The following is a 26603-nucleotide window of genomic DNA, read 5'->3' as shown; positions in this document are numbered from 1 at the left end:
CCACCGTATGGTCTACTCTTGTAATTCAGTCTCTGCTTCCATTTACTGACAGGTGCTAGAGGAGATTCACAGAAATAGTCAGTGGTCCAGGAGTTACTGGAGAAAGCATCATAAAGAAGCGGCAGAAGGAGATCTTTTGGCTTATATATGTCTATTTAAAAATTTAAATTTCCCCAAAGTATCATGCAAGCTACAAGCTGTGAGAGTCCTCATTTGAAAAATGAGATCAAGGAAATTATGTTTCTTTGACATGTGAGTGTGGGGCACTTCAGCTCTCTTGTCTTTTTATGCACATGTGTATTTTGGTTGATGTGGGAAAGAACTGTCTGTGTTTTGCATAGTACTAGCTTATGTTTCCTTTATAGCTTGTATATATATTTATTCCATATTGTGTTGCATCCATCTATGCTGAAGACTGTACACATAATCGTCGACATGAAATGCTGTTGCCATGTTAAGTTCAATCTCCCAATCCTAGACTTTGTATGACAATAATTTTAATAATTTAGCATTTGGGAATGTGAAGGACTGGGTTTAAACCCTGAAAAGACCAAATTCTACAGCCAGGATCAATAATTCTGTGGCCACATTTCCAGAAGCATGATCTGGCTGTATTTGGCTGTATTTCCAGTTTTCCACACAGAAGCTATACCTAGCAATTAGCAGCTAGAAGGTAAATAGCATCTGTTACAGTCTTATCTGTCAACAGTGCCATAAGAATCTAGTCGGAACTAGATCATCAAAATCCCCCGTGAATGATGAACTTTTCAATTTCATGGTCAGCTGGAAAAAATGAAGAAAGAAATTCCAGGTCAAATCTAATCAGTGCTGAGGTTAATTTCTTGCAATAACTAACCTGACTTCCCTGAAAGTGCCATTTAGACGGAAGTTCGTCTGTAAAGGTTTCAATTTAATTTGAGTCCTCGCTGAAACAGCTGCACAGACACATGGCTACAGTGGTCTAATTTGGGCTTAGGGATGGAGATCTTCATGGAGTCCAGAAAAACTGGCTTTCCCACTTCTTCTGGATCTTCATGGAAACTGGACTCCCTTAAAAATTACAGACTGCGTTCACATAAGCAGAAGAGTTAGACCTTACTGCATAACATAGTTTTTTTCAAAAAATGGGTTTAAGTATCAAACTTACTGACATTGCTGAAGAAAATGACTTATATCACTTACTGGTGTTTTACTAGACAGGTGAGGTGTTTTGCTCATACACGCTACACAAAGCCAGATTTAATTTTCTCGTAGCTGATGTAAATGTGGAGTAATTCCTTTGGCTAGGAATTGGGCTAGGCTAGCATCTTGCTTTATGGTTCATGCTGGAGGAAATCAGGACTTGGCCTGTGCCCTAGTAAAAATCTTCATATCCAGAAGCACCCGATACATTTAAAACAATAAAATTTGCCACTGGGAAGACTGGAGGATTTTTTTAGTGGTGTTGGGGTTTTTTTACATGTGAACAATAACAAGCAAGCTGAGCCTATTTTTTGTCACATGCTTCAAAGACTGAAACCAGTAGCCCTTCACACTGTGTGGGTGTTTAGGACAAAAGGAAATTGTCCAGATTTTCAGGACAGTTGCAGAGTCCTTACACTTTCATGTGGTTTGGAAAATTCAAGCACAATGTTTATCAATTTGCTAGTTTTCATGTCCGACTGAGATTGGGAAAGGAGGAAGCTCCACAGATGAGAGTTAAGGTTCGGCATTTTAGAAGTCTGTGACAAATGGGGCTGTGGTGGGGCTTTATCAGCAAAACTGTTCCTTTGAATCCTGCCCCAAAGTTAGGGGTTGGGACTTCCTGCTGCAGCCCCAGAGGGAATGGAAAGCGACACTGCTGCAAGAGTAGCTTTGCCAGGAGCTGTAGGATGGCCAGCCACAGTCGCCTCTGCTCTTGGAGGTAAGTTCCTCCTACTGGTGTAAGACCTTCAAGAAGCAAATTGCTCCCTCCACAGACATGCTTTATCTTTAGATCTCGCTTCTCCCCCAGCAGCCTCTTTTTTTTTCAGCTATCAATATTTGTAAGAATGCTGGGGAAACATTTCTATGTATATTTGAGCATGAAATCCACCCATGGACAGTACCAGGCCCTTCTTTCCTTGCCCTTGTGATGCATCCTCACTATACATATTCCTGCAATGGAGAAACAACCTTTCCCAAGCATTCCAGCTGGGAATGACCTAACTACTTAACTCACCACGCGGAAACCGCTCATCCTAAAATTGGTGCCAGTGATTGTCAGCAAGGTGCCCACACAGTTTTCTTCTAACAAGATGCAGAAGTTCACTTTCATTCCCCCACGGCTGGAGGTCAGCACTGCATAAATCCTGGTGGTTAAAAGAAAAATGCTGCAAACAGCAGTTTGAAAAGTGAAAATACAGGCATTAGTGCTCTCTCCAAAGCCAAGCATGGCAAAATATCATGCCTTTTGTGACCGGCAGAATGAACACATGCTGGAACTAAGCAAAGCGCTAACAGATTGAGAAACAAGGGTGTGTGTGGGAAGAGATTTGAAACTATACATTTCAGAAGTACTTTTGTCTGCAACTTAAGTCTTGAGCCATTGATATGTATGGAGAAACTTGGACTGGGAGTGTGGATGACTGTTTCTTTGGTATTAAGTCATGTTTGGTATTTGTCTTTCTGGGTTTTTTTTTGTGGCACAGTGGGTGGAAATGTGCCAGCCTAAAGATGAAGAGGAGGATGATTTTGCTCGTGATGCAACTGTATTGTCCAAGACAGTTACAGATGCTTGTGAAACAGTTAACTGATTTATTAATAATCTTTCCCAGATTTTTGTTTGGCTTGTGTTAATGGTTCACGTTCACGATGACCTGATTTTACTATCTCTGTTGTTTTCCCATCAAATCCCAGTTGATTTTTATTACCAAAATCAATTTGTCCATATCTACAATATTGTCACCCTTGTAATATATTTAGAACACAATTCAGCGTGATGCAGTTGACACTGATTTCTGTTTGCGTGACTTTTCTGGACGATGGGGCTGCTCCTCCAGCATTCCCTGATACATGGCACTAAGCACGCCTAAATGCAATCCCTTTTAAGTTGTATTGCTTCTTTTGGAGCTATGGCCTTGAAACAAGGTGCTCTTTGCCATTAGAGCAGCTGAAGGATGGGGAAGTGGTTAGAAGGAAGTGTTTCTAGGACTTCAGAGGATAGATGTTGTGGCAGTGTGGTGACATTATTTCTGCACCATGCCCGGAAGCGGGGGTGGAGTGGGCATGGTGGCCCTTGCAGAGCCAGGGACCCGTGAGCAGATGTCTCTGTTCCTCGGAAGTTCCCTCGGGAAGCCCGTGCTCTGGGAACAAGACCCCCTGCTTAGTGTGTGGGGAGCAGCGAGGGATGAGTGTGAGGGTGTTTCATGAGAGGAATTTCACAATTTCACATAGTTCACTTGAGTGTCCTTCCTGTGGGATTCTTCCCTGCCACGGAGTGAAGGAATTTGCCCCTTTTGTTCCCATTGTTGTTCCTCTGTGGAAAAACCTCTCATCAGGATCACCGTGGACTAATGTTAACAGAAGCGTGAGAGCTGCCATCCTGGATCAGACAAGGGTTCTATTTAGCTCCGTGTCATGTCTCTGGCGGTGTCCAACATCTGATCTTCAGGGGAGGTTCAAGGAACCTTGCAGGAAGCAGTTATCTGATAAAATTCTCCAGAGAGGAAATTTTTTTTGTAGTATGATCTAAAATCCACTATTATTTACTAAGAAACCGTGGGATTGAGGGTCAAGGAAGCTAAAATTAGTGTCTGCCAAAACTCAGGTGTTGTCTGTGTTTATGGCAAATGGATATAACATAGTGGAATTAAATTGCATTATATTGTATAATAGAATTTTCTTCTTCTGTTGTGCTGGTAGTGTTTGCGTTGAAACCCCGCCTTTCTTTGTTTCATGCAGTGCTGTAATTAACATTCGTCCTAACCTATTTTATAAGTATTAATGGTTATAATTTCCCAGTGTAAACTGAGCCATAGGCAAGCTTGCTAGAAGTTTCTGCTCGTGCCCCTACCCTAGATTTAGTGGTTTACGTGTCATTTAACTGCAGAACGGGTTTAGCCTCTGGAGCCGTTGCAAGGCTGTTGCAAGCCGTTGCAACCTCTGTTCTGGTGCTTCTCATCTCTAGTTTAAACCATTGTGTTGCATTAGTTATTTTCTCTTGTTTTGAACCCAGGGCCTTCACTTATAGCTCTGCTCTATACGTTTAAGTAGGGTGGATGGAAAGTCAGTTCCTGACTTTGTCTTTTGCGTGTGTGTCTTGGAGTGTTGCAGGACAGTTCAGGTGTAATGATGGAGCATCGGAAATAATAACTGGCAGCCTTCAGCAAAGTGGAAATCCTGCAACTTTGCTTTACATTTACTTGTATATAGTTCATAAATTATTTCTATGTGCACAGCTTAATGAATAATGCAGCCCCAGATGAATTTGACAGGCCTGTATTGCTGGCTGAGCTGGCAGGTTACTGGCAGGTAGGCAGTTTGTGTGACTGTATGAAATAGTCTTCCATTTCAATCCTACTGTATTGCATAATTTGTCCTACCAGGGAATCTGTAACACATTTTAAGTATCAAGTTGGTAAAGAAATTTAATTTGGTCAAGAAAGTGTACCCCCTTACTCTATATAGGAATTCTAAATTATTTTTAATTTACTGTTTTAATGTACTTGCTTTGTCTTTTTACCATCTCAGTACTTTCCTACTACGCTAGTTAATGGGATAAACTTTTTTCAGAAAGTATTGAACTGATGATTATGTTCTGGGATCTGTCACAGTGCAATTAGAGCAGAGGTGCAGTGGTTGCTAACACGTCTCAGTAAGTGATGGAGTAGATCTGATGGCTCACAGATGTAATACAGGTAGGGCTACCTACAATCCCATAAGCAGCACAGGCTTAATGATGTGTAGAGGCATGAAACCATACTTCTGGGTGAGTGCCAGTGGCGGATCCTTCGGCATCACTTTTGGATGGGCAGACGATGGAGTCACAACCACTTCTCATTTACAACAGCCTGAGCAGGGTCTCCCTGTAGGGGCCAGGGCAGGCACAGCAGGGTGGAGGGGTATATGAGCCACATGGACCTATGCTGAACGTGGCTGTGAAGGTATCACTATAGCCTAGCCCTGCTGTAACCAGTTCCTGCTGAGAACAGCCTCAGCAGACCTGTGTTTTTTTTTTAAGCTGGGCATTCATTTTGTTGAAGACCAGATGAAGGCGGACACAACTGTGATATTTATCTTGCTTTTCTCAACATACACCATATATATATATACATATACATATATATATATATGCATTTTGCCGCCTTGGGGTGGTTTACCAAAGTGATTATCCAATGAAGGTTCATGATGGAGGTGTCAGACTGTACATTTGGATTTCCATTTTCAATTCCATATGCTCAATGGGAAAGACAAAATTTGCGATTATGGCTGGTTTTACTTCTTCTCTGTAATTGCTTTCTCCTTATATAAGCTGATGAAATGGGCACCTTCACCAGGCTAGATAGTGCCAAAGGTGCTCATTTCAGATGCTAAGTTTCTAGAGTTACTAAAATTGGGTAGATAAAAGAGGAAAGATATTTTTTTCTCTCAGGTTCTCTGAACGCTAGATTTTGAATTTTATTTTTAATTGGCATTATGTAAAGTGCCTGTGCTCATCCACAAGTGTCACCTGGTGACTTTAGGGCAGGCAGGACACAATCTTCTGGTGAGCTGGTGAAGCAAGTGCCTTTAAGCAGGTGTTGCATGGGCACAGCTCACTGAGCTGCATGGCCTTGGCTGCCCAGCTATGATGGGAAATGGTAATAATTTCAAGTGGTAGTAAGTGGAGCCAGAATTATTTCAAATACGTGTGATTTCAGCTTGTTAAATTTCTACATCTAAATTTTTCAGTGATTAAAAACCCCCTGCTCTTTAATGAAATAGTTTTACCACAGGCTTCTGTAAGCACAGTCTGACTTAGCTAGGGCAAATACTGGCAAAACGCTTGGCAGTTATTGTGGAAATACGTATTTGTTTGCATTTACAACTTTTGGCCATATTGGCATGGTAGTGTGTACTGCTCAGAGGTGTTAATGCAGTGCTATCAGAATTGTACTTGTTCTATTTTTAGCTACTGGGTGTTTTGCTTTGCCTCTATAGCATCTAATCTTACATTGGTGTGTGTACACATGTAGGGGCAGCAGAGGCATACAGATAGTAAATAAACTCTTATCGCTTGCTCTGAGATCCAAAACTGAGAGGGTAAGAACACACTTGCTCAAACAATAGACATACACATTTTTCTGTGCCTGTGAAGGCCTTTCTTGGGCAGTAGCATATCCATTTGCCCTGCTGAATGATTTTTAGTTCCAGAGCATGGAGTCAGGGTCGAGGCATTTCAGTCTTCCCAGGACTCTTCTAATCAGCTGTGAGAAACCTTATAGTGTTTGGACTCTATTATGATTCCGTATCATATAGCAGTCCAGCTTTCACATCCATTAACTTACCCATTTTCTTGGCTGGCTGTTATGTCCTAATGGTAATTTAAATTCTTAAATTATGGTTGTGATGAATCAGACTTAAGCATTTGATCCAGAAATGACTCTGCATGTGTTGCAGAACACCAGACTGGGTAATTGGAATGTCCCTTCTGGACCTGAAAGGGGCAAACCAATGAATTGATGATATTTATGCATCAGTGTGTACTTTGTAAGTAAATAGCTTCCAACATTTTTCAATTTTCTTGATCTTGAAAGGAAACGAGAATGCATTTCAGTCATGACAGGGGCATGTGTGAGTGATAGATCCATTGAGGAGCAATACAGCTTGAGCTGCTTCTTCTGCCCTGAGTTTTCTGTTTGCCGGCTATGTACCAGCACACATGGTGCCTCTCTTCACTCAAAAGCCAAGTGGAAACAGAGACAAAGCTACCTTGCAGTGACAGGACCTATGTCTGTTAACCCTTGCAAGTCCCCATGGCCCTGCAAAGTTCTGCTTTGACAGAAATAGTGGTTACGTTTTGCTGCTTCAGCTCACCTGGACAATTGTCAGTGTTGGCTTGGGACAACAGCATACCTCCTTGCTTTCTTACAGATTAAGCTGTCCTAGTTTCTCTTCTGCAGGCTTCAGGTGTGAAGATTGGATTTGCGTCAGAGGAGTGGTGTGAAATAGGTGTATGAAGGACTGCAAGGTTTCCTTTAGAGTGGGGACCTAGATGGCATCTGAAAGACCTGGAGATACTGCTGTTGAACCTCAGGGTGGCTCATGGTTTGGCACTGTGGGTCTTCCCTGGAGACTGTTTCTAAGTACAGGCAATGGAGATGGGGCGTTTACCCCTGGATGCAGGAGCCAGACTGTGCTGCCTGCTTTGCCTGTGTCTGAGCAGTAGAAACCCAGGCAACATAGAGGAGATGGGGGCTATTGCTGCCATGGAGATAGAAGAGTGTCTTGCAGTAGCAGTTTTCTCCAGCCACCAGCAGTCCCAGAAGTAGAAAGCTTCATTACCCAGGCTGATCCCTCCTACCTCTAGTCCTGTGGCAGGAACAGGCCAGACATACAAACTTGGAGCAGGGGAAAAAAAACAAATTTCCAATCACCACCCAAATTTTGCGAAAACTCTGCCTAGAAGTTCTCCTGTCTTTGGAGAACATCATCAAAATGCAAGTATTTGTGCTGATGGGGACCTCAGTATTGATTAAACTAGGAGGACCTGTTAGTCATCGTTCCTCCTTATGGTCACATGTAAACCAAAACTTTAAATGACTCTTCAGTGTTGACCACAGGTTCTTGTTTCTTTCTCACTCTTTTTTTTTTTTTTTTAATAGAGTGATTTGGTGTAATGATGTAATTGGAATTATTTTGGGTAGGTACAACTGTTCAACCAAAAAAAAATATTTACATTTACTTACAGAATGGCCTGGAGTACCTTTAGAAGAGACAGTAATATAACAGCTTGTCAGGAGCTCTGAAATAAAGAAAACTACTGAAATCCCAGGTTTTCTTACAAAATGGAGTAAAGCCATATATCCAGTATGAGGTTAGCTGGTGGCCATGTTCTGGTTAAGGTGCTGCTGCAGATCAGAGTCAGCGCATTTACACTGGAGATGCACTGCAGGTCAAACCACTGGGTACCACCATGCTCCTGAGCATTTAATCCGGATTCTGCAAGCGCTTATTAGTTGCACACATGTGGGCATTCCCACCCCCTTCAACGGGATGACTCATAAGGAAGTGCTCATAAGCAAGAGTAAAGTCCTGGGCTGCATTTGAACGGAATGACCCGCGTTTTAAAGAGCACAGAGAGGTGAAAACCCTATTAAGAAATCATGTGCACTCTTTCCAGTGCAGGAGTCTCCCCTACAAAATACATTTTTGCTGAATGTGTTTGGATCAGGAGGGAACGATGATTTTGATGGTAAAACCCGCAAAGGTTCAGTTATATTTAACAAGCCTTAAAACGCGTGCAAATCCAACAATGACTGAAACAATTACTTCATGATGGATAACTTTATTGCCCACAGATGGCACTTTAAACCCAGAAGGTCAGATTCTTTGTATACACTGAAGTTGCAAAGATAAACTGATCATTCTCCTTAACCTCTCATTGTGCAGGTGAAAAAAGATCAGTCAACATGTTCAGGATAACTGGAGTGGTTGGAAGAGAGTCACGCAGCCTCAAATTATGAAGATGTTAAAAGTAAAAAGCCACCAAACCTGTTAACTTCAAGGAAATTTCTAATAACTTTTAATATCATATGTGTGGGTTTTTTTAACTAAGCCATAAAGCTAGCTTTTGGGTTTAATTTTTTTAGTCAGAAAAATTCACAGTGTGTGAAAGGAAATTTAAAAGTAGAAGCTGGAAAAAATCAAAATGGGGATAATAATCCAAAATGTGGTCCTGGTTTTGAGTTCAGAAGGTCTACCCTTTTAAAAGAAATTGAGATTTAGCTGAAATCGGTAGCAGGTTGATCATGTGTGCATGGTTACTCATTTGTCTGTGGAACTGAACTTACATGTCATATTGGAAAAATAATATGCATTTTCATTTATTTCATCTTTTTTTTTTAATTACTTGTAATCAGTGGTTTTGTTTAACAGATAATTCACATTTTTATTTACTTCATTCAGGAAGAGGATCACTGTTTTTTGCAAAGCAGAAAATAATTGAAGGAAGTTCTTTCTTTTGTTGCCCTGCAAATTACAGATTATACCCTCTGCTTAAAAAAAAATAATAATTGTTCCTGCCTTATTTTAGACAGAATGGCTAACTTTTGCAATCTAAATTAATGTTTGCTTATTAATTAAGCAACCTGGCTGACTGACTTTCACATGTATCTAATAAGCCTTCCAAAACAAATAGAGTATGCTCAGAAAAATCACCCCTTTCCCTATGGGAGAAGATTCCTCAGTTATCAGGATTAATTAGTTCTCTTGTTGTCACATGAAAAGAAGTTGCACCCCCCAATGTAGGTCAGTGTGAGGGTAGGCTGCTGATGGTCGCATAGTGACAGGCACAATGATAAGTGAATGTGTCCTGTTGAGCCATGACCCTTCAGAAAAGACAGTGTCAAGTAAAACGCCCAGAGAAGGTACATAGAAGGCATAATCTGCTTCTAAATATTGACAGTAGGAATTTCCCTGCTATTCTCCTTCCTTTTTCTTTTCTGGTAAACATGTCAAAGTCTATTGCATTTGTGCTCTGCATCAGTTTTGAAGCATTTAAAAATGTAAGGAAGCTAATGACCCATAAATAGATAGGATGTCAAATAAAGCTATTTTTCTTCAAGACTAAGCATCTTGCTGGTAAAAGCATTGTCTTGCATACTTTTAAAAGCAACAGTATTGGCTTGAAATAAGATCTTTTATTTCAGGGTTTTTTTCAGTGAAAAACTAAATGAATGTATAACAAATTGATGTATCATGCCAAATGCGCTGAAGTTAGGTCTTGAATATTAATATGATTAACTACTGCAGTTAAGTGTCTAAAATCTACTTGAAATCAATGATGAAGCTCTGGCTTATACCAATGGGAGCAAAGACAGACAAACATTAAGCACTCCTTTAGATCCCACTCACAATATTTACAAATACTGTGGTGTCTTTTAGATATATGTAATATGTGTAAAAGGGCAAAAGCTTGAAGATGTATCTGGTATTTCTGAGGGTTTTTTTTGCCTGAAGGATGGGGTGAAAAGATCTGTTGTTTGGTTTGGTTGATTTTTTGTTTGGTTTGGGTGTTTTGTTGTTATTGTTTCTTAATTTGATTTTAATAACTCTGAAGCAGATCTTCTGGCATACAGGCTTCCAGGCTGTCTTGTTTTATATGCTTAATTTAAGATAGATCTTGAGATTTTCATGTGGATGCCTTTGCTTTTATCACTGTAGAGTTATCAAGAGAAAAATCTGTAACACTTACAATGGTTTCTTGCCCTTCACCTTTGGCAGATTCCGAAAACAACAGCAGCCCACAGTCCCAGGGCTGGTGTCCTGGTCTCAGCATGGGTCAGGCATGGGCATGGTGCTGCATGGCTGGCTTTGCTCCTGGGCAGGGTGCTGGTGCTGAGCAAAGCCAAACACTCAGCACTGCAGTCATAACCAGGCACTGCAGACTTGCTCTCCTGCTTTGCTCTCAGCACCTGTCACTCACATGGATTTTCCACCTTTCCATCAATTTTACACTGAAAGCAACTTAGGTGTTGCTTTCTAACAACTGGGCTAAGTGTTGCAACTCTAGCAGCTGGGCTTTGATCCCAAAGGATTCCTCTGGTAGACCATTACTGATGTTTTTTTCATACATATTGAACTGTTTTTAATCACCATTGCATGCTTTCAGCTTTTCTAGAGCCTGAAATAAGGAGGAATTCAGGGAAGCTTGGGGCCAGGTTTCCCTCTGAAGCAAGGAAGAAGATTCATAAAGTTGGGTATAAACACTGCCTTCTTGGGAGAGTATCTGAGCCTCCAATTCTGGCATGACAAGAGGAATAGAAATGAAAATTAGGAACATGGTAGTTTCACAAACTGTCAGATTGTTTAGTTGGAGGACATTAACAAACCCTCTTAAGCAAAGTGACTAGGTTGCTCCTCAAGAAGCTGCCTAAGCTCTTGCAACATCTTATCTGAATTTCTCAATGTTTAGCTTCAGGGACATGATTTCAGAACAGCAAATGAGTAGACTCATAAACTTTAAGCATCTGTGGAGGACTATCCCATAAAAGCACAGTGCGTTCCTTGGGAGACCCAGCATTTCAGAGTTGTGATCCATAAATGGCATGTGAGAAAAATGTATGTTTGCAATATATCACATAACAAATGGCTTCTTCAAAGATTTGCTGCATCTTTTTTCTCCCCTCTTAACAGCTGGCAGAATATATTCCTTTCTAGTTAGAAGTATGATTGTCTAGACAACTTGCAGAGGAAGTCTGTGTATTTGTACAGTATCACCATTCAAATTTCTGGTAATATTTGTAGTAATATTTCTTTATTCTGAAAACTTGTTATGCCCTTGCTTGAAGCCTGTTCAAGTGAGCTATAATTTAGTTTACGTCTATGTTTAAGTGTACCCTTTAAATCTTGTTTTCGGTAGGGATGGATGATGGCATATACAGGAGAACTGCTGGAGCCACAGCATAAATAAGATATACAGAGCTAGAAAGAAAACTGCAGATAAATGTAACTAACTTAGATGCCAAAGGTTAGTTAAGTTAGTTAACCCCTATAGTGCACATTTCCTATATTATAAAGGAAAAGAAACAGCTCTCTGAACACCTCTAGCAAACGATTTTGAAGACCTAATCAACTATTTGCTTCTTTTCATGGCTTGCACTAGGTAGTCCCAGGTGATTTAGACCTCTTGCCTCCACTAATGTTACAGCGAATCAGTAGGAAATACTTACTGACAAATGGAGCACAGCTGGCTCCCATAAAAAAACCAAACCCAACCCCCAAACCCAACCCAAAGGCGGCAGGTGAGGGCAGTGCCTCTTTACCTTTTGTACAAAATCCTTGTACTTTTAACACCTCTCTCCATAAGTGGAGACTTGGCTTCTAGGCCTTTCTCAGGCTGAAGGAGTTCAAGTCCACATCTCGGAAGAGAGTTTTGTTATTCAGCCTCTAATCTGAGGCTACACCTGCTGCTGGGTTAAAGCTGCTGAATTTGGAGCAGCCATTGGCTTTGGAGGGTTTATACAGCTGAAATTTAGTCACCAATCTCAGCCAGAGCTGGTGTCCAAAAGTTCCTTCTATAGTCAACGAAAGAGGGACTCCTCTCCAGTGGGTGATTCTACTATGTTTGGTGCATACAGCTGTTTGTGTTTGGCTGTGGCAGGGACCTCTTGAGGGAAGGGCTTAAAATAGCTGAACTGAAACTGTACTTGACTGAGTTCTAGTGGAAAATCTGCATTACCCTTGTTTATATGATGCTGTTTCTCTTGTATGTTGACAAAGAAATACTTTCTCTTAAAGTGATCTGGGGTACTCTCTGCTCCTCTCACAACACTGGAATCTTCACAGATTGCACTGGGGTTCAGATTTAGACTTAAACTGGGTTTCAACTTTAACTGTTTCAAAATATTTTCTTGTTATGTTCCTAGCTTCTGGAACACTTTGCTGTCAGCGGGAGGGCAACGGGATGGATCAAGGACTGTTTCTTCTCTAAAGCACGCATTTCTGTCTGCTTGCCACAAAAGCTTTTGTGGCACATAGTTTATTACGGGGCAAAGATAAAACATGATGCCTTTTCAGCGCTTGCTGGCTTGTTGAAAGGGAAGGTCCAGTATTCCTCTAGTCTTCTGACCATGGGGCTTTTTCATGGACTTCCTAAAAATTGCTTTCATATGGCCTGTGAGAAGCCTGCCTGGATGTTTCCAAGTGTCCTAAATTACGTCATGTTACACTGACACCCAGGGTTTCACCCACACCAGACTGCTCTGGCTGTGGCTAGGGCCATGCTGGCACACTTGCTTTCTCAATAAGCAGCAAATCTGGTCTGGAAGGTGCCTTGATCTTGTTCTCAACATTTACTGTAGAGCTGTCCAGTTGCCCTTTGACACCACTTTGCCAGTAGGAAGCCTGCAGCCGGTGAGGGGCCGTAGTTACTGTGACCTTCAGTCATGAAGGGAAGATCCTTAATCCCCTTTCACTCCTCCCAGAGCAGTTCCAGTTTTGCAGCAAGCTGTTTGAGTGAGGGTTAGGTATCTCAGAGGTCAGTACGTGGCTCTTGCTGTGGAAGTGGCTGACTTTTGCCCTTCCCATTGAAGGGGCTGCCATGGTGGTGTTTCCTAAGGAAACGCAGCCAGTGGTGCTTGAGGGCACGCTTCCTTGGTTAGATGTGTAGCCGCAAGGTCTTGAACTTTCTTCGTGATACACTCAGTGATCAACTTGAGAGCAAAGTCATTGACCAAAACTTGCATAACTTTAATTTGTACTTTTTCCCCTGAGTAATCCTCATGGATTATGTGAGTCCTGAGTTAGGACAACAGGGTCCTGCCCAAAGGAAGAGTATGTGTGGTGAGGGGGACACCTCATTTTCTTTGCTTTCCTCTCCTAATATAACATCATAAACATAAACATGAGCAGAATGGGAACAGGATGATTTGTCATTGTTAATGTTTCGGTTTTTTTCTCTCTTTGTTTTTCTAGGATCTAGTTCAGGATCAAAATTAAAAGTTCCTGAGCTGAGTACAAATGGCACACAGCACGTTGTTCAAGCAGGCCAGACTTTAAATCTCACCTGCAGGTAACCAGCTGAGTTGGATTCTGATAAATTGGCTGGGAGTTCATACACCTGACACTTTTTTTTTTTTTTTTTTTTTGTAACTGAAATTAGAAAAAAATGAAACCTTATATTGTGGGGAAAGGTGGGGGAGTGAACTTCAATGGCAATTGTTTAGTAGTTCTTTGTTGTTTCTGTTGTTGTTTTTGGAAAACAAGATAAAAGAGAACCCCAGAAATAGCCTGATATAATAAAAAAGAAAGCTTGGGAACTGGAGCTATATAATTGCAGACCAACATAATTGTTTCTGCTTCCTTATCTGTATTTGCAGGGGGGAAATGGTTCATTCATGGTCTTTGCCTGAAACTCTAAGTAAGGATAGCAAAAGGCTGAAAGTAATTAAATATGCCTGTGGAAGGAATGGGAAGCAGTCCTGCAGCAGTCTGACCTTGAGCAGAACTCAAGCAAGTGACACTGGAAACTATAGCTGCAAATACCCAACAAGTCCAGCAAAAAAGAAGAAGGAATCTACAGTCTATGTATTCATTAACGGTAAGATTACAATTTTTAACATGTCTTGATACTTGCATTTCAATACAGCAAAATGGACAAATAAGGCAGTTCAGCTGTGGTTAAATACAGGGGGGTTAATATTTTCAGCCTTGAAAAATGTCATGTTAACTTACCAGCTAACATATAAATTGGTATAAATGTACAGATATTATGCTTTCTCAGAGCTTGCAAATACAAATGCTAGTGTTTTATCTGCTAGGAGAAAAAAATGAAGAAAGAAAAAGACCCAATGCGACCAGTTTGCTAGAATAAATAGAACTCCACTTGGAAGTTCTTTGTTGTTTCTGTTGTGAAATGGGCAGCAGAGAAATCATATCTTACAAAATCAGATGATGACTGATGAAAACCGTGTATCTGGTACAATGTCCACTTCAACCTGCCTGTCTAAGAGTATAGATTTCTAGGCAACTGAGGGATGCCAAACCTGCCTATCTAGGTCACCAAATCATCTCATGCTGTAGAAAATTACTGTTTGCATGTTAAGCCACATTCAAAAATGTACTCTGTAGTCAATGTTACACTGATTGTAAAAATCTAGAATAAATGGAATCAAACTGAACACAGAATTGTGTTCAGCAAACAAGTGTTGTGTAATGTATGGGAAATGCTGGAATTAGGTCAGTTAGGCTGTAACAGAAATTGCTTTCTGATCCTGTTTTCTTCCAGGATATTAATCAGACACTTCTCAGAGCAGTTGACTTCAATAGATACAATAATAAAATAAGAAACTATACACACTTCAGGGATTTAAGTTAATTTTATATTTTAGTTTTTCTTGATTTTTACACAATATCATTAATAGATTACTGTAAGATATCAGGATTCACAGATTTTGAAAGCCCATATTACAGAGAATGTGCAACTGGAAATTTTCCAAATTATGTGTCTGCTGCTCCTAACGAGTTCACATTAGAGTGAATTAGCCCTTGTTTCCATTTTGTGACATGAAGAGTGGGACTGGTGCTGTGAAAAAGCAGAATGAAATGGACCTCTCATTACAGTGATAGAAAATAAGATAGCTCCCCCCGTTATTGTGTGTTGCTTTATTGAGAATTCCTGAATAATTCATGCTGTTTGCCCCGCTTTCCTTCATCTGAAATACACCGTAGAGTGTTTTTCTTACCCAGATATTTTCAGACGATTCACTGGATAACCAACTACAGGTGCATCCATGGAAGCATAACCAAAGCAGGTCACTCATTTAATGACCACTATTTCCTGCTGCCTAGGAAAACTTACAATTTTCTTGAATGACTTTTGCAAGTTTCCCATCATGGGACTTTCTTGAACCTCTCACCTTGGATGTTATCTCTATAAGATCTACCCACAGTCCTCTCCATTCACCACGTGAGAAGAGCAAAGATGGTTGTGAGACTGACCGAGAACCTTTCTGCTAAATGCACTTTACGATATAGGAGATTATTTTATGTTCTCTTGGTGTCTTTCCTGCTTGAAGTGTTCATTTTTCAGAATCCTGAATTTTTACAAATGGAAGACACAACCCGTCTTTCTAACTCTTCAGTGCTTCCCAAGTCATACATAGCTTGCTTGTATCTGAAAGAGATCCTCAATTAGATGTGTGTGAACCAAGGTTATCTGCCCAAATCACGTGATGATGGAAGAGAAACGTATCCTTGGAGAAATGGTTTTTGGACAGACAGATGGAGTCCCCCCACCCCCTCTGCCCACACACACACACATCCACCCCCCAGTAATCAGTTAAGGAACACTGCCTGAGTGTCTTGGTTTTGTTTATTTTTCAAGGACATTCAGTCATTAAATGTTGATGTCACTGTTGAAGATAGGATTAGATTACATTTCTCCTCCTACCTGACTTGCCAAAACCCAGTAAATGTTTAAGGGACAAGCATGTATCAAGCTTAGACCTCTTTGGCATCTTAATTTTCTGAATTTAACAATCCTTTTGTTTAAGAACCAATTTCTTAACACTTAAGCGTTGATTGATCCTAGTAAGCACATGTAAGATTTAGGGCAAACTACTGATAGCAAGGGAGGCTGCAAGGTAACTGCTCATTTAATGTCTGTTGAAGGCATCGCTCTACCCTAAGGTGGGGAAAGGTTTATTAGTCCTCGAAAAATTTACAATTTCAGGAAGAATTGTTGAGTAGGTTGAAAAGAAACAAGAAAGCAAGCACCCTTTCTGATCAATGTAGCATTAGCATTTGGAAAGAATATACTAAGGAATCTCTTAATATAAGTAAAATCCTTGTTTCTGTGAATGTGTATGAAATTCAATTATCTGGCTCAAGGTGGGGTGAGATGTGGGTAACAAAATCATCTGTGAAGACTACCTTTCCTGAGTAGTTTTATTTTAAATGAATTTATGGGTGCTTAGGAAATAAACATTTGTAAAATTTGGGTCCCTCCTGGTTTTGTATTGTTTCCTGTGGCAGGACGTTGTGTCAGTCCATTTCCCATATTAGCTCCATGTGGATCACAGAGGCGCCTGTTTCCCATGTCTTAGCATGCTGCAGATGAGAACAAATAGTTGCTATTTACAAACACAGAATCCAAATCAGGAAAATTGATATTGTTTGTACAGGAAGTCATCACTTATTGTTTTAAAAATGTTTTTCATTTCCGTAATTAGAGTGATACCGAATATGAACTGGATTTTTAAAAAAACCAAACCCCCACAAAACAAAACAATAAACCTAGTAAGTCCTTTGGTTCAGTAATGAATGTATGCTATAGCAAATGAGCTTCTGTAGACGAAACCAAGATGCAGGTCAGTGAGAAGGACGCTGCAAGTCCCGCATGCCCCAGGATGACCCGAAGCATTTCTGAAGTCCTGTGTTTGGGTGATTGAGAACAGGCAGGCTGGTGACTTCTCTTGCAGGATCTAGTACTGACACCACCCTTCTTTCAGCTGGAGAGGTCACTACCGTGTTGCACAGGACAGTGAGTGTGCAGTGTGTGCCACAGCAACTCTTGACTACACAGGGCTCAGGAATTGAGACATCAAGTGAGGGAAATTAATTCTCTTAAGAGCCTTGGGCTTTGCTCTAAGAAAACTGATGTGTCCTGACTTCCACCAGCAGCCATGGGAAAAATCTGAAATGAAGCAAAGCTTCTTTGCCAATTTCTCCACTGTCTTGGACCCCAAACTGCTCGGATCCTTGTTTTGTATGCAAATGCAGCCTAGTAGTAAAATGGAAAGATTTGTAATAAACGCTCACTGTGTACACTGGAGCGAGGCATGGGGAATTCTCTGCTTGAAAAGAGATAATTATGGAATAAAGACATTTAAGAATCAAAACTTATCAGCAGGCTGTTTTGAAACCTATGTAATTTCCCTGGGGACAGTGCTGAAGGCTTTTCTTTCTGCCTGCCTTTGTTCTACTATCTCCAAGACACTATTTTCCAGTTACTGGGGCTCATTCATATTCTTCAAAAATGCGCAGTTCTCTTCATTCTCTACTCTCCTCATCTCTTGCCTTTGATCAGTTGTTCCCATGGTATGACAGAGGAAAAGCATATAAGTTCAACTAACATTGATATATCAAGGTTAGATTTTTGCATGTATTTAAAAAAACTTTGATTCAAGTTGAAATGTTGCTGCTTCCTGTGATGAAGATAGCTTCCAGCTATTAATATACAAGAATAAGGTCTTAATTCTGCTGCAAAGAAGAATTTGTCGCTAAGTGAAGTTGTACTTGGCCTTAGGATGTTAGCCCATTTCTTGGTCGATGTTCTCCCTCTCCTTGTCTCCTCTGGAACTCCTGCTGTGTGTGTCTTCTGACCACATACTTTTCCTTGCGTAACGAGACATGTATTGGTACTTCAATTAAGCACCATTCAAAATATCTGTTTTAAAATCAGACCTCTAGGCTGAGTCAGCTGTCTATTCTCTTTCTGTACTTAACAGAAAGAAACAAGGACCTTCTGGTACGTATTTCTCATCACTGACTTTTCAAGGAGTCTGGAGAGCAAGCCTGTCTTGCTCTGAGATGATTTAAATCAGGTGAGACAAATCAGAGCTGGGTAATTAAAGGTACAAGTCCTGAGAGTACTAGCACTCACCATTGCCTAGAATGTCAAACATGTCCACTAGTTTTGGATCTTTCACTTGAGATGTGTCTTGGGTCGGACAGTCCAAAATGAAGGGCTTTAGCATTAGTGAATGCTTCAAAATGTAAGCCTCTGAATTGCCAAAACATCTGGGGTTTTGAGTGCATTTTCAAACTCTAGAGTTGTATTCTGCAAGTGCTGAGCATATGGTGTCTCCTTGGGAGGTCCACTTGTTGACAGATAGCTGGATCCAGCCCCAGAACTGATGTGGAATTAAGACTTAGCTTGAATGGATTGAGTCCTATAACCCTAAAGGTACTATGTTGCAGAACAGGGAGAGCATCCAAAGAGTTCCCCAAGAGGGTCTCTTAAGATCAGAAACATTAAAGTCAAAATAATTCAACAGGTGAAAAAAGCAGTAAGACAAAACACCCTGAAACCTAAAAGAAAGGGAGATTTTCTTCTTCTTTTTCCTTTTTCTTCTTCATATTCAGAAATAAAGTGCTGACAGAAGAACCTGCTGAGGCCTGGGAAACTCTTCCTCCCCTGTGCCTTTTTTCTGTCTTTGCTTTTGGCACAGTTTTAAAGTGAGCAGTACAGTTTTGGCTCGCACTGTCAGAGTCAATAATATGATAGCACTTCTGTTATGAAAAGGAAACTAGTTGAAATTAAACTACGCTACAGCTGTGTCAAGTGTGCAGACACATTTTTAGTGTCTAACGGGGTTCCTGGTACAAAACGGAGCCCTCTAGGACTTGCTGATGTCAATCACCTATAATTGACATGCTTTTGTCATTGCATGTACGTGGACTTCACTTGTTGGTACGCTGTGCTGAGCGGAGCACATGCGGAGGCCTTGGCAGCATCCAAGGCCAGGCACTGAGCCCTCTGAGGTTCTTCTTCCTCACCAAGGCTTATAGCTCCTACTGAAACAGGGATACATTCCCAAGATGAACTATCCAAGAAGCAGGGATACATCTGAAAAAGGGTTCTTAATGACCAATAGCCTTTCTAGAGATCATTTTCTGAACATAGTACTCTAGCATGGATTTTCCCGGCTAATGTAGGTCAGAATATTTTTCCGTAAGAGTTATAGACATGTTTTGTGTGTGTTGCAGACCTACGTCAATGATAGCATTCTATAACTAGCCCCAAAGGAAAACAAACCAACCCTGCCTAAAAATCACCGTACAGTTATGCTAGCAATGCTTCATCTGTGAATGTGCTCCAGATACAAAGTATTCCCCTCCTTTCCCTTTTTATTTTTTTCCCCTGGACTTCTGTGATTGTTAATTTATATCTCAAGTCTTCTTTCAAGGTTGAGAAATAATTTGAATTTGAAGAGTATTATTTTACAGGCTAAAGAGAGGCAAGAGTGGAAAAGCCCTTCTTGCAGATGTGTTGTACTTCCAGACATGTCAAATGGGATTTTTTTTTTTTTTTTCTTAAGGAACATAGGTACCTACATGTGAGCAGGTTGAGTAGGTGCATTTCCTAGGGCATGATTCATCTCATCATAAAACAGATGTCTAAAATGGGGCAGATGAGTCCAGTGGCAGAAATCCCCCTTTCCCCTCAGTGACAACACTGACAGGTTGCCCACCTAGCTCAGTGAGAGATGTCTGTGTTTTAGATGTTAAGTGAGATGAGAGCCGCTCTTGGTGTGCAAGGTTCTCCTCAAATTACTTCTGAACAGCTCTACTAATCTGGCTGGGATACGTAAAGTTAGTTAGAGTGAATCCCTACAATGGAAAGGGGAATTTGGCAGTTGGCTTATTATCTTTAATGAAGTTTTCAAGCCTGTACTTTACTAAATACCTTGGTCCTTCCTTTTCATATGCATGAGGGAAAAGGGTGTTATGTGAATGTGAGGAAACTGGTTTGGCTCTTTCAGCCCCCAAAAAATCTTAATGATGAGCCAGGTGTAAGTAGATATTTTGGAAGAACTTCAGAGGACAAACTTTCAGAGAATTTCAAGGAGCTCAGATATTCCTGCAGAGACTTTTCTTCTTGCAAATGTGTAAGTACTCTGATTTACATAGCTCAGATTATTAAAAACAAAACAAACCCAAGAACAGTAGCTGAAGCTTGTGGAAAAAAAAGAACCTCTCCATCTTTTTTGAATTTGGCATTTCAGTGTTGGCTAATTTAGTTGTTTGTGCAAACCCCATAAATAGCCTAGACAGGTTACTGATACCAGACATAATATTGCTTGTGTTAAGTCTCTTATCTAGTTTGTATCTGGCTGCCAACCAGCTTAATAAAAAGCTGCTATTTATATTCTTTAACAATATAGCAAGTGACCTTCATGGATTTTGTGATTTCACGAACGCTTTTTGTGGTTTCATGTTGATTGTAACTGAGAGATATTGTAAGGAACACAGTCAAACCAGCACACAGTCATTAATTCCAGGCACAATGTAAACTGAGTAACCTTTAACACATGCAAATATTCTGACTGTCCAGCTTTCATTTTTCTACCCTTGCAGGCATCTCTGAAGAAAAAAAAACACCACAAAAACCAACCAAAAACTAAAAAAACAAGTTTGACCCTCTTAGATATTCCATTCCAAATCCCAATGGAGCTAAATGTGTAACTTGGATGTAATCTTCAGGACAGGTCAATCCATGATGTTGCTTTTATGTCTAGAGCTTTCTGAACATAAAAGTGAGTAAAGCTGGCCCAGGAGTCCGCCAGTGGGGGGTTAGGTCATCCCAGATGTGCTGCCAGCCAGCTGTTCAGGGAAGGATGGCATTTACCTCCCTTCAGGAAGGAATTGGGAGGAAATGTAGCAGAAGCCACTGGCAATAGCTAGGGCTGTGATGGGAGGGGAAAAGGAAAACAGAGGCAAGGAGTGCTATTTTTTTGGGGACAGAAGGATTCCATGTTGTTGGCATACCCTGCCAACATGGTATAACCTGCCCTGGTGCTGGCATGAGTTTGACTCTGCCTCATCCAGGCTGGTAGAGCCTGCACCAGGCTCTGGTCTCGAGGCACTGAGAGTATCCCCTTACGGCCATTAAGACGGAAGGAGAATAAAATCAAAGGGAATCAGGAAAAGCCTCCACACTCATTATGAAAACAAAACTGTGCTAGGAAACATGATGCGTATTTCTTTTAATCAAAAGCAGGAAGACATTTGGAGCACTTGGGGCCGTCGATTGCCCTCCAGCCCATGGCGGAAGTCCCCAGTGATGTCAATGGGAGCTCTGCACGCGAATAGCGGGGGCACGGAGACGCCGTGGTGTGCCACTGCAGGGACTGTACCAAGACAGGTTGTGACTGAGCTTTAAAGCCTACTAAGAGCAGCCAGGGCATTCTTGTTTACTTTTATAGAGCGCTTCATTGACTTCTTCAGATGCGAACGTGCGTTTCCATTGAAGAAGAAGAAATAAAAATAAAAAAGTCAAGCATGGTGTTTTGTGCTTGTTTCCTGTCCCTGCCTTCGGATGGGCAGGAATCCTGTGAGGTCTGAGCCGCACAGCCCCCACTGCCTTGATATTGGCATCAGTCAGTGGTGACACTGTGTCTGCAGACAGCACCGGTAGTCCCCAGAACAGCTCTTCCTCACACTTGTAATGATCTGGAGATTATGATACAGGAAACTACTTTGCAAAGCTTGCTGGTTTTGGGCAGGAGCTCTTAATTTTGTGACAAAGACAAATGAGTCTTTGGGGAGTAGTAAATTGGTTTGTCTGGTGATGTTAAGGGGCAGGTGACCTCTTCTGCGGCTGCAGCCACTGAAACAAAAAAGGTTCTTTTCACCGTGCTACAAACAGGTTCATTCTTGGTCTTTCCTTGAATCGTACTGCAGAGGAAACATCAGCCTAACAAGTCCTTAGGGTGTTTTTTATTACATACACATCCTCTATTACTCATAAGTTCCTTTTGCAATCTCAGTGGACGTTTAACACCTATTATTTAATAAAGCATTGTGGCTTTAATTTCAGAAAGTTTGTGTAACTGTTTCATTACACCTCTTTAGGAAAACTTTACCCTGGGGTACGTTTGAGGTAGTCTACCTTGGGATTCTCCCCAGTATAAATTAGAGCAGAATTTGTTTATCTTCCTGTTTGATGTCTCAAACAAAAATATTATTGCATATAATAACAAAAGAAGACCCTAAGGGAAGAGCAGTTTTATGACACTGGGAAGTGGAGATCATACTTTTGAAAGAGAAGCAAAAGTAATGTATTTGAAGAACTACTTGCATGAACATAGGTCAACATGCAGAAGTCTGGGACCAGAGCACTTGAATAAAATAGTATAATTTGAGTCAATTCTTGCTAGCTTTACTCATTTCTTACGAAGAAAGATTCACATTGTTATTTGCAAGTATTTTTGACTGAGTGAAAATAATAGGATTTGCCTGAAAAAACATTGGAGCTGTGGATAAGCACAGAATAAGGATCTGAATGTTCCACTCTTAAAAGAGTTAAAACCCAAAACTTATGTGAATTTGGGGTAGTCTATTTGTGATGCGAGTCAAACCAAACCTTCGTATCTGAACACCTGCAAAGAAGATTTGGAGCCAGAGTCTGTGGCTTGAGCCTCTCTTTGTTACGTGGTCCAAACAATAGCAGCAGCAGTGTTCCCTGTTCCCATTGCAAGCTATTTATGACAATGCCCTTTGTTAAAGGGATTGTTCAAGGGACGGTAAATTACTCTGCCAAGCTTTAGTTATCGAGTCGAAAGAAATTAATGTTTTCCTGGCATTTTCGTTACCTTGTCACTGAAAAAAAGAGACACATAGGTATTGTGATAGCGGGAAGGAGGAAAATGATTAACTTTTGCTAGTCTGTGTTCTCAGATTTGGAAGTACGGCTGGATAATCACGGTAGATTCTTTCTCCTGGTGAAGTCAATGTGATTTTCCCATCAATTTCCTCGCAGACATCAGGAACATGTCCTGTGTAAGGGTTTCCTGATAAGTGAATTTCAGCTCACTTCCCATATAATTACTTCTCCTGATGATAATAAAATAGAAATGCCCTGAAATAAGAAACACATCTCAGCAGTAGAGACAATGCCATAATGGGAAAGATTACTACTTCAGCTGTCCAGGATTTTAAAGGAGATACCAAAGTACTGCTGTTGATATTAAGTGATAAATACGTTTTCAAATTTTTAATAATACTTTGCTGAACTTGTTTAGATAAAAGTAAACAGAAGATTGATGCGAGGACTTTGTCTAGCTTTCCTTATGGACAGGGTTAGTCTGCTCTTTCAAGGCTGTATGCACTGCTACAATTGCCATACACAGTCTTAAGATTTCAGGTATTAACCTTTTCTTTTTCTTCTTTTGCAGATACAGGCAATCCATTTGTAGAGATGCACAGTGATATACCTAAAATAATACACATGACTGTGGGAAGAGAAATGATCATCCCATGCAGAGTCACAGCACCAAATGTTGCTGTTACTTTAAAAAAGGTACCTCAAGCCAAGCGTGCTCTAGAAGTGGTTTTATGGATGATGCTTTTGTTTGTTTGCTTGCTTTTGAAATATTTCAACAATTTAGTATTACTTAAACAAGGTTTCTGGGTGTCAGTGTGTTTAGAAATATTTCAATCCTGGAGGCTTTGTCTCATATCTACTAGAAGGGCTTCATCAAACCTCTTACACTGGATGGGAATTTTCTGAAGAAACTTAAACTTTTCATACCATTTTATTAAATCTTTGCTGACAAAGGTTTCTTAAGCCCAGGAAGGAGTTTCTTGTTAGAAGAGAGATCCTCCCACCTCTTCCCCTGCCCTTCCTCCCCTTTCCTCTTCTGTCCTCTGGAACAGCTCGTAAGTGAAGTCCCCGGAGACCTGCTGAGGCTGTGCAAGGATCTCTGCAAGCCTTTGCCCTACCTCACTCCCAGCAGCAACTTTGCTGCTTGCTTTTACATACGAGTGCACTTACAAGACAAGGAATGGCTTCCCTTTGTAGGGAAACATGCAGAGTTTGAGACTGCAGGGCTAGTTTTAGAAGAACTAGGTATTTTCCATGTTTTGAGGAAACAGTTTCTTTCCTAGGTGCCCTAGGCGTTACACAGACAGCTAACTGACCTATGTGTATGCAGTAACGTACCTGATGTGAAGACAGAGAATGGTGCTTCTTTTTTCAAAGTTCCTTTGTTTGGCTTAAAAATTAGGTGGAGTTGCCAGTAATCTTTTTGTTTCTAGATAAAGGGAGTTCTCTGTACATAGTAGCATAAATGTTCATCTTTGTTACAAGGAAAAGAAATTTGTCTGTTTATAGAATAACATGCAATTGCCAAACAATGCCACTGCAAGATGCTTATCTAGATTAGTACAAATCTTTGATTCCTCTTTGACTGTAGAGTTTTGTAGCAGCCACAGATTTGATCCTGTGTTTCAATTAGATCTGGAGGTTTACAAATTCTATCCAGTGCTGCTTTGCTAATATTGACACTGATTTTGCCTCTTCGTTTCCACCTGTGAATTCATCTGAAAGAAAGCAAAATGCAGAGAAAATAAAACAATCTGACCTAGGATGTTACTGTATGTGTGTGTGCGCGCACACACGCATGGTTCTCCTGCAAGAAGTGCACCAGGGGGGGGATGATGCACAAGATTCTGTGGTTATAGGATCAAAAGTAAACAAGGCGTGGCTTTCCATAGGGTAGATGTTGTAGAGTGGGAACTTATTTGGGCACTGTAGTGTTGCATCTGAAATCTCACATATTAAATTCCTAGCTGACAAAATTCTTGTCAGGCTTCTCTCCTATTAAACAATATTAAAAAAAATTTCTTTTCTCCTTATTTGGAGGAGATTGAGACGTAGCTACTTTTTTTTTTTTTTTTCTTCTTTTTTTCATATCAACTTGCCTTTAGCTTGGATTGTGGTGTAAGGCACATCTTTACACCATCGAACCCAGATATAATACTCTGGGAAGGAGAAGGAGGAGGTGGAGCCAAGTCTTGAAAGAAAGGATTGGTTGCTTACATGTTTTGCATTCCAGGAAAAATAAATGTGTTCCCTAATTAATCCCAGAATTTCCTGAAGCATGTAAACTACAATGCATTACATCATACCTTACTTTATTTATCATCTGTAACACCCATATATGAAGATTCCAGCAGGCTTTTGCTCACATAGCAATTAAAAGAAGTGTTAAATGCATTTCACAGCTGCAGGCATACTACTTCTGGAGAGCTGGCAAAACCTATTCTGTGTTTTCCATTCAGTGATAAAGGAAGAAGCCGGTGTCCCCATAATGCAATCCTCCGGACCTGGAAAGAAGCCCCCAGCATTAGAGTCATTAGGTTCTGCATTCTATATTGCCAAGAAGTAAAAATAGTAAATATTTTTCGGTAATCCATCTTTTCTGAAAGGACTTGTTACGGCTGCATGAGCACTGCCTTCAGTGTTCTGTTTCTGTGCAATGCTACTTCCATCTTCAACACTACAAATGATTTTTTCATTAAAATTGCATCTTTACCTTACTCAGTCTTTTTGAGATACTGCCTTGCTCTAACTTCCAGGCTGAACATCTGTACAAATTATATTCTATAGCATGGCAATCATGTGCAACATAGGAGTCTTAAAAATCAAGAAGCTAATAAAACAGGGATTGGGTTATAGGGGTGGAGCTTTTCATTCCTATTTCAAATGTAGCCTTCAGGTCCTGTTATGATAATCTATATTTGCAACAGCCGATGGCCTTTTCTTTTCCTCATTACATGAAGAGCTGTGAAATGAATTGATAGTTTTGTTCTAATCTTTAATAGGCAGATATCCAGAGCTTCTGAAACCATCATTCCTATCCATATGATTCTAGAAGCTTCGTTCAAGATCCCTAAAATAAGATAAATTTCATTGCAGCTAAGGTGTGCACTTCTCTTGCATCTTCATTTGCTCTTATCCTGTTAAATGGAGTTATGTTAAATCACCTTTTGGTACAATGGTTTGGTACCTCTCTTTACTGTACTTTTGGATTCTCTGTTATAAAGTCAACAATGACATTCATGAGAATAGAGATAAATAAGCTTCAGCTTAACGAAAGAAGCAGGGAAAAAACCCCAAGGATGTTGAGAGTCACACACCTAGACAGTGGGAATTGTTAATGATGCCACCTCATCCCTCCCAAATTGATGGAAGGGGAGACATGAAAGAAAAGACAAGCATTCAAAACCTAACATATGTTTCCACTATGCTTTCACCTGGTTCTTTCCAATGCAACCTGCCTTTGGAGATGTGGGGAAACACAGCTGGACTATATACTCTCAATCATATGTATGTACCCAAAACCTTGTGGCAGTACTGTGTTAATGCCACTGAG

General features: G+C 40.6%; 1 protein-coding gene across 1 annotated transcript in view; it reads left to right on the top strand.

Moving 5' to 3' along the window:
* The window catches only part of FLT1 (fms related receptor tyrosine kinase 1), a 118493-nt gene that overhangs the window by 3240 nt on the left and 88650 nt on the right, over nt 1–26603 (top strand). Inside the window, exons 2-4 of the mRNA XM_080376377.1 lie at nt 13636–13732; nt 14040–14260; nt 23622–23746. Coding sequence (XP_080232503.1) covers nt 13636–13732; nt 14040–14260; nt 23622–23746 — 443 coding nt within the window. The remainder of the gene's footprint in view (nt 1–13635; nt 13733–14039; nt 14261–23621; nt 23747–26603) is intronic.

This window comes from Falco punctatus (genome assembly GCF_963210335.1).
Source record: "Falco punctatus genome assembly, chromosome: 2".
NCBI classification, from domain to species: Eukaryota; Metazoa; Chordata; class Aves; order Falconiformes; family Falconidae; genus Falco; species Falco punctatus.
This window is presented reverse-complemented; position numbering and strand designations above follow the sequence as displayed.